Source organism: Pleurodeles waltl, chromosome 10 (genome assembly GCF_031143425.1).
Source record: "Pleurodeles waltl isolate 20211129_DDA chromosome 10, aPleWal1.hap1.20221129, whole genome shotgun sequence".
In the NCBI taxonomy this organism is placed as follows: Eukaryota; Metazoa; Chordata; class Amphibia; order Caudata; family Salamandridae; genus Pleurodeles; species Pleurodeles waltl.
This window is the reverse complement of record NC_090449.1, coordinates 891,933,579-891,949,560: the sequence shown is the minus strand read 5'-3', so window position 1 is coordinate 891,949,560 and position 15,982 is coordinate 891,933,579. Positions and strand designations below refer to the sequence as shown.

At 48.6% G+C, this 15,982-nt stretch overlaps 1 protein-coding gene across 10 annotated transcripts in view; it reads right to left on the bottom strand.

Annotated features, from left to right (window-relative positions):
• Nucleotides 1-15,982, bottom strand: part of AKAP9 (A-kinase anchoring protein 9) — a 969,300-nt gene that overhangs the window by 74,074 nt on the left and 879,244 nt on the right. For all 10 annotated transcript variants that reach the window (XM_069211620.1, XM_069211621.1, XM_069211624.1 and 7 more), the window contains one exon: nt 15,261-15,369. In XM_069211620.1, the coding sequence (XP_069067721.1) occupies nt 15,261-15,369 (109 nt within the window). The remainder of the gene's footprint in view (nt 1-15,260; nt 15,370-15,982) is intronic.

Below are 15,982 nucleotides of genomic sequence, written 5' to 3'. Positions count from 1 at the left end.
TTACCCTTAGAGGTAAGATAGTGGCAAAATTAGATAATTCTAATGCTCTATTTTGTGGTGGTGTGGTCGAGCAGTAGGCTTATCAGAGAGTAGTGTTAAGCATTTGTTGTACACACACAGGCAATAAATGAGGAACACACACTCAAAGACAATTCCAGGCCAATAGGTTTTTATATAGAAAAATATATTTTCTTAGTTTATTTTAAGAACCACAAGTTCAAGATTTGAAGTAAATACATAAAATGCAAGGTACTCCACACAGGTAAGTTAGGAACTTTGAATTAGAGGAATAACATATACAGTTTTTGTTAAAGTGGCAATAAGCTATTTTAAAAGTAGACAGTGCAAAAATCAACAGTTCCTGGGGAAGGTAAGTAATGGTTAGATTGTGAGGTAAGTAAGACACTTACAAGTCTCAGTTCCTGGGCATAAGCAGCCCACCGTTGGGGTTCAGGGCAACCCCAAAGTTACCACACCTGCAGCTCAGGGCTGGTCAGGTACAGAGGTCAAAGAGGGGCCCAAAACACATAGGCACCTATGGAGAACTGGGGAGCTCCGGTTCCAGTCTGCCAGCAGGTAAGTACCCGCGTCCTCGGGGGCAGACCAGGGGGGTTTTGTAGAGCACTGGGGGGACACAAGTAGGTACACAAAACACACCCTCAGCGGCACAGGGGCAGTTGGGTGCAGTGTGCAAAGCAGGCGTCGGGTTTTAGATAGGAAACAATGGAGAGACCCGGAGGTCACTCTAGAGGTGCAGGCAGGCACAGGGGGGGCTTCTCGGGACAGCCACCACCTGGGCTAGGCAGAGGGTCGCCTGGGGGTCACCCTTGCACTGAGGTTCGGTTCCTTCAGGTCCCGGGGGCTGCGAGTGCAGTGCTTAGTCCAGGTGTCGGGTTCCTTGTTACAGGCAGTCGCGGTCAGGGGGAGCCTCTGGATTCTCTCTGCAGGCGTCGCTGTGGGTGTCCAGGGGGGTCGTCTTGGGCTATTAACGTGGGTCACAGTCGCTAGGGAGTCCTCCCTGTGGTGCTGGTTCTCTGGATCTCGAGCCGGGGGCGTCGGGTGCAGAGTGTGAAGTCTCAAGCTTCCGGCGGGAAGAGTGAGTTCTTTGGAAGTTGCTTCTTTGTTGCAAAGAAGTAGCTGGTTTTGAACAGGGCTGCTGTTCATGGGAGTTTCTTGGTCCTGTAGTCCAGGGCAGTCCTCTGACGCTTCAGAGGTCGCTGGTCCCTGTCGGATGCGTCACTGGAGCAGGTTTTCGAAGTTTGGAGACAGGCCGGTAGGGCTGGGGCCAAATCAGTTGTCGTCTTCCTACTTCTCTGCAGGCTTGTAGGTCAGCAGTCCTTCTTGTTTCTTCAAGTTGCAGGAATCTGATTTCCTGGGATCTGGGGAGCCCCTAAACACTGAATTTAGGGGTGTGTTTAGGTCTGGAAGGGCAGTAGCCAATGGCTACTGTCCTTGAGGGTGGCTACACCCTCTTTGTGCCTCCTCCCTGTGGGGAGGGGGGCACATCTCTAATCCTATTGGGGGAATCTTCCAATCTCAAGATGTAGGATTTCATATGGCAGGGGTCACCTCAGCTCAGGGCTCCTTAGGGGCTGTCCTGACTGGTGGGTGACTTCTCCTTGTTTTCCTAATTATCTCCTCCAGCCTTGCTGCCAAAAGGGGGGGCAGTGGCCGAAGGGGTGGGCATCTCCACTAGCTGGGATGCCCTGGGGTGCTGTAACAAAGGGGGTGAGCCTTTGAGACTCACCGCCAGGTGTTACAGTTCCTGCAGGGGGAGGTGTAAAGCACCTCCACCCAGTGCAGGCTTTGTTCCTGGCCACAGAGTGACAAAGGCACTCTCCCCATGTGGCCAGCAACTCGTCTGGTTATGGCAGGCTGGCAGAAACTGGTCAGCCCCACACTAGAAGTCGGATTGGTATTCAGTGGGCATCTCTAAAATGCCCTCTGGGTGCATGTTACAATAAATTGCACACTGGCATCAGTGTGCATTTATTGTGCAGATTTCAGTGCAGCCATTATGGAACTGTGGAGTTTGTGTCTGACAAACTCCCAGACCATACACTCTTATGGCTACCCTGCACTTACAATGTCTAAGGTTTGGCTTAGATACTGTAGGGGCATAGTGCTCATGCACATATGCCCTCACCTGTGGTACAGTGCACCCTGCCTTAGGGCTGTAAGGCCTGCTAGAGGGGTGACTTACCTATGCCACAGGCAGTGTGAGGTTGGCATGGCACTCTGAGGGGAGTGCCATGGCGACTTAGTCATTTTCTCCCCACCAGCACACACAAGCTGTAAGGCAGTGTGCATGTGCTGAGTGAGGGGTCCTCCGGGTGGCATAAGACATGCTGCAGCCCTTAGAGACCTTCTCTGGCATCAGGACCCTTGGTACCATTTACAAGGGACTTATCTGAGTGCCAGGGCTGTGCCAATTGTGAAAGCAAAGGTACATTTTAGGGAAAGAATACTGGTGCTGGGGTCTGGTTAGCAGGGTCACAGCACACTTTCAAAACTTAGCATCAGCAAAGGCAAAAGGTCAGGGGGTAACCATGCCAAGGAGGCATTTCCTTACACGTAGTCAAAGAAGCGACAGAGGCAAGGCTCAATAGTAAACTGGCAAAATAGAAATAAGTCACATAAGAGGACAGATGTGTGTGGAAAGCTGTAGCATTTGGGAAGCAGGGGAAGGCAATTCCACACTCTTCAGCTCCTTTCCCCACACACTGCTAAAGCCAAATAAAAGATCCCCATCAAAATGACTGTGTATAATTTCAAGCTTCCAAAAATGACACAACTAATAACCCAAAACAAAAAAATGATTCTGACTGACAAACTCCTGTGACTGCATCAAACATGATGTAACAAAATATCTGGTAGAGACATATTCTAGTTGCAGATTCCTTACCTTAGAATTTTCCCCCAGGCGTCAGACTGGATCCGGAGATTTTTCTTCGAGCAATACTCTTGTGCATCGGAAGGTGGCGTCGATCAACTCCGCAGGCTTTGTGGTCGCTGTGATGACGTCAGGAGTAGCACATAGACGCCAACATTGTGCAGTGACGTCAGTTTCTTTTAATGACTTTCCACGCCAGAGCACAGAGCCCCTAAGAACACTGAGATTTGTGCGCTAGAGCTAAGGACCTAAAAGAGGGAATACCTTTCCCTAGAAATCAGTTCGCAAGCGGGGAGGATGGGTGGGCGGTAAGGAATCCGCAAATAGAATATGTCTCTATCAGATATTGTGTTACCGAAGGTAAGTAACTTGTACATCTGATAGAGACTTCTAGTTGCAGATTCCTTACCTTAGAATAGAATAGATATCAAAGCAACGCCATCCTCGGTGGTGGGCTGCGAACCAAGATCATACTAGAAAGTCCTGCAGGACCGAACGACCAAAGTAGCCGTCTCGACGGACCTGACTATCCAGGCAGTAATGCTTAGCAAACATGTGCAGGGATGCCCATGTAGCTGCCTGACAGATATCCAGGACAGGAACTCCGCGTGCTAATGCAGTGGAAGCCGCAGTTGCTCTGGTGGAATGAGCTTGCAAGCCTTCAGGAGGTTGCTTTTTAGCCAAAGCGTAGCACAGTTTGACGCAAAGAAGCACCCATCGAGAGATGGTACGCTTTTGCACCGCCTTCCCTTTCTTTGCACCCAAATAGCCAACAAAGAGTTGATCGTCCACCCAGAAATCTTTAGTACGATTGAGGTAGAACGCCAATGCTCTTTTTGGGTCCAGACGGTGGAGTCTCTCCTCCTCACTGGAAGGATGTGGGGGTATGTAGAAGGTAGTCAAAGTGATGGAGTAGCCTACATGAAATGGTGTAACCACCTTAGGAAGGAAGGAAGCTCTGGCGCGTAACACCACTTTGTCAGGGTGTACAATCAAGTATGGAGGCTTTGAAGAAAGGGCCTGAAGCTCACTCACCCTGCGAGCAGAGGTGATAGCGACCAGAAAGAGAGTTTTGAATGTGAGGAGCTGCAAGGGGCAATTATGCCTTGGCTTAAAGTGGGTACACATCAAATAAGTAAGTACAAGATTAAGATCCCACTGAGGCATGATAAATGGAGTGGGAGGAAATAAGTGGGTGAGCTCTTAAGAATCTACTCACAATAGGAGATTTAAAGAGTGAGGGCTGATCAGGTAGCCTAAGAAAGGCGGAAAAGGCAGACAAATACCCTTTAAGGGTGCCCAAAGCAGAGCCCTGCTAGGCTAAAGAAAGAATGAAAAGAAGAACCTCTGACAGAGGGGCAGAAAGGGGATCACCAGATTTGTTTGACAGGCGTATACAATTTTAGTCGATGGACACCCGACTGCCAAGATAACATTGCAGACTTTGGGTGGAAGGGCAAATGCTGTCAACTGTTGCCGCTCAAACTCCACGCATGAAGGCGCAGGTTGGACAGGTTCGGGTGGAGAACCGCCCCCTGCTGCTGCGACAGAAGATCCGTCCGAAGAGGCAGTCTGAGTGGAGGATCGATGGACATGCTCCATATGTCTGGATACCAGATAACTTGGGTCCGGTCGTACTTGACCACCAAACTGTAAGTCGCTCCCTCCGCCTTAGCCACAGTAGGAGGAGACAGCATGCCAGCGTCAGGAGAAGTATCCAGACCACTGGCTTCATCCAAATCCTGTGCCCAGTACATAGCAGGGTCATCCTTGTATTCAGGGACCCCTCCAATTCCTCCCCGTATTCGTACCCATAGGAAAGAGTCTGAATCCGACCTCGTGTGAACAGGCCCCACCGAAGCCGATGGAGGAGTAGGCCGACATTGCTCCAACTCCGAGTCATCGGGGATAAGAATTGGGTCAACGTCGATAGTGGGCACTACCGGTGTCGGGAGCGTCAATAATCGACCCGGCACTGGGGAAGGTCTAGAAGGTGCGACCGGCATCGGTGCGGATCCGCGCACGGATCCGGAGGTGACCTCGGTGGCCTGGGCGGAAGCCGACGGCGCGGAACCCGAAGGCACCTCAGATGAAGCCCTTGGGCCCAAAGGTGCCGTAACGGGGTCAGCCCGCCCAAAGATGAGGCACATGGCCTCGTAAAAAACTCCTTTAGTTGGACAGGGCTCGCTCTGGCTCCGGGTAAGTTGGGGAAGCACGAAGTCAAAGATGTGCCTTTATTCTTGAGGAGGCAGCTAAGGCTTCCTGGACAATTTCAGATGTACCAGATTTTAACCTGTGCAGGAGCATTCCTGTAGTCCAGGACAGCTGTGTGGGTGTGAGGTAGGTGGGTTATGCTGTGGACCTTGTTTCTTCCTTGTGATGTGACCTCTCAGAAGCAGCCCATCAACTTGCTTAAGTGGGATGAGAAAAGCAGGTGCTCGCTACATAATTATAAGCGTGGTTTAAAGTGTAATCAAAATATTTGTGATTTCCACAGTGTCACATCCGACTGGTATTTTTGTTTCTCTCTGAGTAATCTGTTATTGCATGCAGAAATGTAACACAACACCTAAACCCTGCTGTGGCAGCACATCCATTTTGATAGGATGAACTGGCCTGGTCTGCATCGGGCCCACCGAGTTAAAGGCGCACCAAGTCAGGCTAGTGCATCCTGTGATATAGTCCCTGGTGAGGCACAAGTCCACTTGTCACTGGTGTGGACTGGCTTATGCAAGCAGGGCATCATCTGTGCCCTTCAAAGCATTTCCAGAGGCTGGGGGAGGCTACCCCTCCCCAGCCTGTAACACCTATTTCCAAAGGGAGAGTGTAACACCCTCCTCCCAAAGAAAATGCTTTGTTCTGACTTCCTGAGACTGAGCTGCTCAGACCACAGGAGGGCAGAACCCTGTCTGTGAGGTGGCAGAAGCTGTAGCCGCAGTGTAGGCCTCAGAGAGCTGGTTTGGCAGTACTGGGGGTTCATGGTGGAGCCCCCAGGAAGCATGGAATTGGCTCCCCAATACCAGATTTGGAACGAGGGGACATTTCCATGATCTTAGACACCTTACATGACCATATTAGGGGTTACCATTGTGAAGCTACATATAGGTATTGACCTATATGTAGTGCACACGTGTAATGGTGTCCCACACTCACAAAGTCCGGGGAATTGGCCCTGGACTGCATGGGGGCACCTTTGCTAGTGCAAGGGTGCCCTCACACTTAGTAACTTTGCACCTAGCCTTCAGTAAATGAAGGTTAGACATATAGGTGACTTATAAGTTACTTAAGTGCAGTGAAAATGGTTGTGAAATAATGTAAGCACTATTTGACGCAGGCTGCAGTGGCAGTCTTGTGAAAGGGTTTGTCTGAGCTCCTTATGGGTGACAAAAGAAATGCTGCAGCCCATAAGGATCTCCTGGAACCCCTAGGTACCATATGCTAGGGACTTATAAGGGGGGAGGGTCCAGTGTGCCAATTGAAACTGGTAAATGAAGTCACTAGCCTATAGTGACAAATTTAAACACAGAGAGAGCATAAGCACTGAGGTTCTGGTTCGCAGAGCCTCAGTGACACAGTTAAGCACTACTGACAACACACACATTAGGCCACAAACTATGAGAACTGGGGTCCTGGCTAGAAGGATCCCAGTGAGACAGGCAAAACACACTGACATATAGGGTTTTCACTATGAGCACTGGGGTCCTACCTAGAAGGATCACAGTGACACAGTAAAAACACTGACATATAGGGTTTTCACTATGAGCACTAGGGTCCTGGCTAGCAGGATCCCTGTGACACAGTAAAAACACACTGACATACACTCACAAACAGGCCAACAATGGGGGTAACCATGATAGAAAGATGCCACTTTCTCACACAACTCCCTTTATCATCCACTGTATGGTTACTTCCCTGTAGGGGTGTAAACCACCCTGTTTGGAGATTTTTACCTAACAGTGTGTGTGAGTGTAAATTCTCAGAGTTCCTGTTAGTATGTTTTAAAGTTAGGTAGTGAGATTGGTCCACTGGGCCTATGTCAAATGAAGAGAATGCTAGACAGGGATGCTGTCTCAAAGCCATAACCTGGCAAACACTTTGTCCATTTGGCTGTAAGAGAGAACAGGGTTGCTGTTTCTCTTGAGTTGGAGCCGGGCAGGGCTGCTGTCCTATAAGCTCCACACTAGGACAGGGCTGCTGTCCTACGTGTTTAGAGGAGGTGCAGGGGCTGCTGCACTAAAGTTTCTCTGGGAGGGCTGGAGGGATGCTCCATATTTACTAAAATGGTGCAATGTTGCACTTCTGGATTAGTTCCACAGAGAGGTACTTTTACCTCTAGGAGTCCAGCTGTGGTAGCTGAGGGCTCCCTTGGTACAGGTTCCACCCCCAGGAGAGGTTTCTCTCACCACAAGAATGGTATCCTCAGTGGCAGGGTGGGTAAGGGATACTTTGATGCCCTTCTTACCTGTTAGTGGAGAGGGATCCTGAGATTTCAGGCCTTTTCTCTCCTTTGCTTTTTCATTTCACCAGAAATGAGAGGAAGCAATTCCTCAGGGATGCCCAGCATGGATGCATGGGTACTAAACTCTACCTCAGCCCAACCTGAGGCCTCTAGGTCACTTCCTAAGAGACAATCTACAGGTAATCTAGGTGATACCACCACCTACCTAGGGCCAGTAACTCAATTCCAACCGAAGTTGAACTACGGCAAAAGGGAGAGACTGAGTGGAGTTTTTGAAACAGTAACTTGGTACTTCTGTCCAAGGAGGTGTTGTGCGGGTGACACCAGGTTTTTAGTCACCAAAGTGATATTGGCACCTGTGTCCCTGTAGGCCTGGGCCTCAACATAATTTATTAAGATTGACTGCCTGTACTTATCCAGGTTAAGGGGACAACCAGCCAGGGTGGCAAGGCCAATGCTACCATGTGTGACAGAAACTCTTGAGACTGTCTACACCAGAATCTATGATGGTCCCAAAAGTGAACAAAACTACACTTTTAGGTTGACTATTGCCAGTAGTCCCACCAGTATTACCACTACTGCTAGGGGCACTAGAGTTTAATGTATTAGTGGTGGTAGGCTCAGGGGCTTTCCCTGGGCAGGACTTATCCCCTGGCCAATGGCCTTTACCTCTGCACACACAGCACCAAGGCTTTTTCTGACTGTGTGAAGAGTGAGAAGAAGATAAAGAAGTTTTATCCCCAACCCCAGAAGAGTGTTTTGGATCCAAAGAAGGATCTTTTTGTTTACTTTTATCCCCATGCTTGTTCTGAGATTTTTCGCAATCTTTCTTTTTGCTGTCTTTGTCACCCTCAGTATGAGCTTTTCTACTCACCCTTGTTCTGAGCCATTTGTCTGCCTTCTTTCCCAATTCTTGGGGAGAGGTCGGATCTGAGTCCACAGGATACTGATTCAACAAATCAGACACACAATAGTTCAATATATGCTCTTTCAGAATTAAGTTATACAGGCGTTCCTAGTCATTCACCTTCCTGCATTTAACCAACCTTTTAGGGCCTTCACTGAACAGTCTACTAAATCCGACAAATCCTGTGATGACTCCTTTCTGGTCTCTCTGAACTTTATTCTGTATTGTTCAGTGGTTAAGCTCAGACCATCTAAGAGTGCACTTTTTAGTATATGGTAGTTATCTGCATCATCCTCCCTGACAATAAGGAGGCCGTCTCTCCCCATGCCAGTAAAAGATAGCCACAGGATAGCAGCCCACTGAACTTGAGAGCCCCTCTGAACTTTACAGGCCCTCTCAAGTGCAGCAAACCACCTATAGATGTCATCCCCATCCTTGTAAGGGGGAACAACTTTGTGCCGATTTCTGGAATTAAATGTAGGTTCCCTAACATTGGAGTTCCTGAAACTGCTGCTGCTACCATGGGGAACTAACCCCAACTCCTCCCTTTCCATTTCCACAGCCAGGGATTCCATGTCTAAGGTCAACTGTTGCTACTGTAGTCTCAGTCTGGCCTCCACTAACCTCAGCTTTCTGGGTTTCCTATCTAGGGGCTGGTCCTCAAGGCTAGAAGTGTGGGATGCTTCTGAACAGAAGTAACATGGGAATTAGCAGAGGCAGATCTTTTCCTAACTTGAGCCACCCTAGTGACCTGGCCTCTAGGTGTGAAGCGAGCCCTACTAGTGTGTGATCCCTTCCCACTCCCAGCTACACTAGGGGGCTTGTTGACAGAAAGATCAGTGGACAGACCCTCCCCAGGATTATCAGAATGCTCCTCAGAGCCTGCCTGGTTGGACTCTTCCTTTACCTCCCCCTCTGGTTGTTCCTGACCAGTGCTAAGTCCCTGGTCATCCTTCAGGAGAAGATTTAGGAGGAGTTCCTTATTGTGGTTCTTCCCAAACTCTAAACTCCTTTCAATGCAGAGACCCCTCATTTTTTTAAAGTTAAGATTCTCATATGGTGTTTTCACAACTCTATGGGTAGCTTCTACAGTATACAAGTTGGAAGAAAAAGAGGTTAGCAAGGCGAGTGAAAAGTTAGTAGACTAGCAGGCCTAACTTTTTAGAGAAAAGAAGAAACGTTTTCAGAAACTTTGTAAAACTTTTGGAAACGTTAAAGAACTTTTTAGAAAGTTAGAAAGGACTTCTAGGTATACTTGGGTATAGCTCCAAGTATTGGAGCAAGCTTTTGTTGTGAAAATCACTAGTAACAAAGTGGTGAAGCAATTGCAAGTACTTATCTCACCGCTGCACCACCAATGTAGGAGGCTGGCCTGGTTTGTAGTGGGTACCTTGGGTATTTACACCTTATACCAGGTCCAGTTATCCCTTATTAGTGAAATGTAGTAGTTTTCTAGCAGTTCAGGCTGATAGTGGTAGCTATAGCAGAGCAGCTTAGGCTGAACTAGGAGACATGCAAAGCTCATTCAATACCACTTATAGTTACACAGTACTTATACACAAGTAAAGACAATACTCAGTGTTACCAAAAATAAAGGTAGTTTATTTGGGTGACACAAGGCCAAAAATATCTTCGAGCAATACTCCTTCTGGAGGTAAGTATTATACACAATATAGACACTAGACATCAAAATAAGGTAAGTAATTAGACATAGGATAGTGCAAACAATAGGAAATGCTATAGAATACAAAGGGAGAAAATAGGTCTAGGGGCAACACAGACCATATACTAAGAAAGTGGAATGCGAATCACGAATTCCCCCCTAGACAAGTGTAATGTGTAGAGAATCGCTGGGGGGGTAAGAAAACCACAAAGGTGAGTAAAATACCCCACCCCAGAGGCCAGGAAAGAAGGAGTAAAGTACTGCAAGTCTCCTTAGGACACCCTATAAGTCGTGATTAGAGTTATTGCAAGAACCAAGCAAGACTGCAAACAACAAATTGTGGATTCCTGGACCTGAAGACCTGCGAAGAGAGGAGACCAAGTCCAGAAGTCAGAAGAAGTTCCAGGAAGGACGTGAGCCCCTGCCAACCTAGAAAAGGGTGTAAAAGAAGAGTCCCCGGTTGGACGAAGACAGCAGAAATGCACCAAAGGAAGATGGCTGCGGGTTCCTGCGTGATGCAATGGATGTCTCACAAAGAGATGCTGGATGTAGGTGGGTTTCAGAGCTGGATTAATCCAACAAGCCTTGGTTTAAGCAAGGTCACATTGTGCGTCAAAGTGGCACTGCCTGGACCCAGGAGGGACCTGGGGGCCTCAACTCGGACTGAGAAGGCAGAGGGGGTTCCCAACACTGGAGGGAACCCACAGATGACCAGGCAGCACCCACAGAGGTCCCTGGACACGGGGACAAAGAAGATAAATATTGCGGTAGGTGCAGCACTACAAAAGAAGGTCCCACGCCGCCGGAGGTCAACTCAGTGAGTGTTGAGGACCTGGGCCAGGCTGTGCACTAAGGATTCTTGCAAATAGAGCACAGAGGCCCCAGGACGTGAAGATGATGCGGTGCACAGGGGTACTGTCACTAACGGGGAAAGAAAGCTCTTACCTCCTCCACATTTGAACAGCAGGACCTTGGGACAGTCTGTGTCGAAGGGATCCACAACCTGTGTTCCAATGAGCACGCTCGTCACCAGGAGAGGAGTCCAAGAGAACCAGTCGTCGACTTAGAAGGTGCCTGAAAGAGCAGGGGAGTGACTCTGTAACTCCACTGGAGATTTCTTTGGTCCTTCTGGTGCAGGGTGAAGACAGGGAGTCCCGATAGCGTGCACACCGTGGAAACTGTTGAAGTTGCTGGCTGGAGCTGAAGTTGCAGAGGAAAAGTAGCCCTTCTGGATACTTGTTTGCTGTTACAGTGTTTCCTGGAGCAGTCTGTGGTCGATCCGAGGTCAGAGGATGAAGTAGTAGTTGCAGAGGATTCCTTCTGGAAACTTGCGAGTAGAATCTGAAGAGAAACCCAAAGGAGAGACCCTCAATAGCCCTGAGCTGCTCAGACCCCAGGAGGGCAGAACCCTGTCTGAGGTGGCAGCAGCTGTAGCTGTAGTGCAAGTCTCAGAGAGCTGGTTTGGCAGTACTGGGGGTCCATGGTGGAGCCCCAAGGATGCATGGAATTGGCTCCCCAATACCATATTTGGAAGGGGGGGGCAATTCCATGATCTTAGACACCTCATATGACCATATTCTGGGTTACCATTGTGAAGCTACATATAGGTATTGACCTATATGTAGTGCACACGTGTAATGGTGTCCCGCACTCACAAAGTCCGGGGAATTGGCCCTGGACTTCGTGGGGGCACCTCTGCTAGTGCAAGGGTGCCCTCACACTTAGTTACTTTGCACCTAGCCTTTACTGAATGAAGGTTAGACATATAGGTGACTTATAAGTTACTTTGGTGCAGTGAAAATGGCTGTGAAATAGTGTGTGCACTATTTCACGCAGGCTGCAGTGGCAGTCTTGTGAAAGAGTTTGTCTGAGCTCCTTATGGGTGGCAAAAGAAATGCTGCAGCCCATAAGGATCTCCTGGAACTCCAATGCCCTGGGGACCTAGGTACCATATACTAGGGACTTTTAAGGGGGGGTCCAGTGTGCCAATTGAAATTGGAAAATTAAGTCACTAGCCTATAGTGACAAATTTAAACGCAGAGAGAACATAAGCACTGAGGTTCTGGTTAGCAGAGCCTCAGTGACACAGTTAAGCACTACTGACAACACACATTAGGCCACAAACTGTGAGCACTGGGATCCTGGCTAGCAGGATCCCAGTGCGACAGGCAAAACACACTGACATATAGGGTTTTCACTATGAGCACCAGGGTCCTGGCTAGCAGGATCCCAGTGACACATAAAAACACACTGACATACACTCACAAACAGGCCAAAAGTGGGGGAAACCATGCTAGAAAGAGCTACTTTCTCACATAGGGATACAAACTAAACTGATACCCCCCTGCATTGAAGTGCCATTGGTCACTAAATAAGCACTCAAGAGATCTTCCCTGCCTAGAAAGACGTTACCTCTCTACTGTTGAGATGTCTTGCACATCTTTGATGGAAAAACATTTGGTTAAACATTTCCACTTCAAACTCAGTGTAAGAAAGATTTGATTATTACATTCATTGCAAATGTCCTAGGTGTAGGGAAATGGCTCCCTGTTGCAGTTACCCCCACTTTTTGCCTGATAAGGATGCTGACTTGACTGAGAAGTGTGCTGGGACCCTGCTAACCAGGCCCCAGCACTAGTGTTCTTTCACTTAAAATGTACCATTGTTTCCACAATTGGCACAATCCTGGCACTCAGATAAGCCCCTTGTAACTGGTACCCCTGGTACCAGGGGCCCTGATGCCAGGGAAGGTCTCTAAGGGCTGCAGCATGTCTTATGCCACCCTGCGGACCCCTCACTCAGCATATGCACACTGCCTCACAGCTTGTGTGTACTGGTGGGGAGAAGAAGACTAAGTCCACATGGCACTCCCCTCAGAGTGCCATGACAACCTCACACTGCCTGTGGCATAGGTAAGTCACCCCTCTAGCAGGCATTGCAGCCCTAAGGCAGGGTGCACTATTCCACAGGTGAGGGTATATGTGCATGATCACTATGCCCCAACAGTGACTAAGCAAAACGTAGACATTGTGAGTGCAGGGTAGCCATGAGAGTATATGGTCTGGGAGTTTGTCAAACACGAACTCCACAGTTCCATAATGGCTACACTGAAAACTGGGAAGTTTGGTATCAAAATTCTCAGCACAGAAAATGCACACTGATGCCAGTGTGCAATTTATTGTAACATGCACCCAGAGGGCATCTTAGAGATGCCCCCTGAAAACCAATTCGACTTCTAGTGTAGGCTGACCAGTTTCTGCCAGCCTGCCACACACCAGACATGTTGCTGGCCACATGGGGAGAGTGCCTTTGTCACTCTGTGGCCAGGAACAAAGCCTGTACTGGGCGGAGGTGCTTCTCACCTCCCCCTGCAGAAACTTCAACACCTGGCGATGAGCCTCAAAGGCTCACCCCTTTTGTTACAGCGCCCCAGGGCATCCCATCTATTGGAGATGCCCGCCCCTCCGGCCATTGCCCCCACTTCTGACGGCAAGGCTGGAGGAGATAATGAGAAAAACAAGGAGTCGTCATCCACCAGTCAGTACAGCCCCTAATGTGTCCTGAGGTGAGGCGACCCCTGCCTTGAGAAATCCTCCATCTTGAGTTTGGAGGATTCCCCCAATAGGATTAGGGATGTGCCCCCCTCTGCTCAGGGAGGAGGCACAAAGAGGGTGAAGCCACCCTCAAGGACAGTAGCCATTGGCTACTGCCCTCCCAGAACTAAACACACCCCTAAATTCAGTATTTAGGGACACCCCGGAACCTAGGAAACTAGATTACTGTAACCTTTAGAAACAAGGACTGCTGACCTACAAGCCTGCAGAGAAGGAGGAAGACGACAACTGCTTTGGCCCCCGCCCTGCTGGCCTGTCTCCAATTCCGAAAACCTGCAACCAGCGACAGGGACCAGCGACCTCTGAAGCCTCAGAGGACTGCCCTGGACTAAAGGACCAAGAAACTCCCATGAGCAGCGGCCCTGCTCAAAACCAGCTACTTCTTTGCAACAAAGATGCAACTTCCAAAGACTGCACGTTTCCCGCCGGAAGCGTGAGACTTCTCACTCTGCACACGATGCCCTGGGCTCGAGATTCAGAGAACAAACACCTCAGGGAGGACTCCCCGGCGACTGGGAGCCCATGACTAACCAGAGACGACCCCCCTGAGCACCCACGGCGACACCTGAAGAGCGAAACCAGGGGCTCCCCCTGACCGCGACTGCCTGTAACAAGGAACCCAACGCCTGGACCAAGCACTGCACTTGGACCCCCCAGGACCTGAAGGAACCGAACCTCAGCTCAGGAGTGACCGCCAGGCGACCCTCTGCCAGGCCCAGATGGTGGCTGTCCCGAGAAGCCCCCCTTGTGCCTGCCTGCACCGCTAGAGTGACCCCCGGGTGCCTTCATTGATTCCTACCTGAAACCAGGCGCCTGCTTTGCACACTGCACCCGGCCGACCCTATGCCGCTGAGTGTGTGTTTTGTGTGCCTACTTGTCCCCCCCCCCCCCTCCAGTGCTCTAACAAATCCCCCTGGTCTTCCCCCCGAGGACGCAGGGACATACCTGCTGGCAGACTGGAACCGGAGCACCCCTGTTCTCCATAGGCGTCTATGTGTTTTGGGCACCTCTTTGACCTCTGCACCTGACCGGCCCTGAACTGCTGGTGTGCTAACTTTGGGGTTGCCTTGAACCCCCAACGGTGGGCTGCCTATGTCCCAGAACTGAGACTTGTAAGTGTTGTACTTACCTCCTAAACTAACCTTTACTTACCTCCCCCAGGAACTGTGGATTTTTGCCCAGTGTCCACTTTGAAAATAGCTTATTGCCATTTTTACAAAGACTGTATATGATATTGCTTTCATTCAAAGTTCCTAAAGTATCTAAGTGAAGTACCTTGCATTTAAAGTGTTTACTGCAAATCTTGAACCTGTGGTTCTTAAATTAAACTAAGAAAATATATTTTTCTATAAAATAACTATTCACCTGGAGTTAAGTCTTTGAGTGTGTGTTCCTCCTTTATTGCCTGTGTATGTACAATAAATGCTTAACACTACCCTCTGATAAGCCTACTGCTCGACCACACTACCACAAAATAGAGCATTAGAATTATCTAACTTTGCCACTATCTTACCTCTAAGGGGAACCCTTGGACTCTGTGCACACTATTTCTCACTTTGAAATAGTATATACAGAGCCAACTTCCTACACTAGGTGACTGTGTATGTCATCACTTTGAGAAAAGGCTGGCTTAAGATAAATCTATATCGGTACATTAACAGAGTCAGACTCTAGCATATGCTCTCTACTACAAAAACAATATAGAAAAGTATCCACAGCCTAACCTCTCCAAGGGACGGGAATTCAGGCAACCTCTGTAGCTGAGAAAGAACGTCTTGAAGGCTGTTCTGCATCCAAACAAAATCTTCATCATCAGCAGATTCGAACTGTATCCTTGAAAAAAAAGAGAACATTTACTATCACCGACTTTGATAGGAGTGCAAAGCAGACATTTTTAAATCCATTCATTCTTCTAATGATTTGCACAAAACAAAAATTAGAGTACCATACAAGAGAAATAAGCAACTACGAAAACAGACATATGATGCATTAGTACAGGTTTAGGTGTTCCGCCACGGCTCAGAGAACCAACTTTAAGCCGAACATTTGCAAGAACTACTATCCTTTCTTGACAGATCGAAGAATTGCGTTTATTTACTGATTAGGTCGTCCAAAAAACAAACCAGTCCCCTGTATGGCTTCAAGATCGCTCTACAGATGGATCAAATGTCAATTCAACAAACAAGGTATTATGCACAAGCATCCAAGGCACTAATACCACAGTAGTAATTCATTGCAACATAACAAAATGCACAATTTCCTAAAGTTCAATTATTTAATATACCAAGAGGAATTCAGGAAAGCAAAACGTAGGTCACAATGTGACGTGAGGGAGCTGTTAATCAGTTCCAGGAAAATGCATCAGTGCAGAAATACGATGCACGTTCTATGATCATGCCAGTACTGTGTGACAAACTCTGTACAAGGGCACCAAAAGTAAATGGGG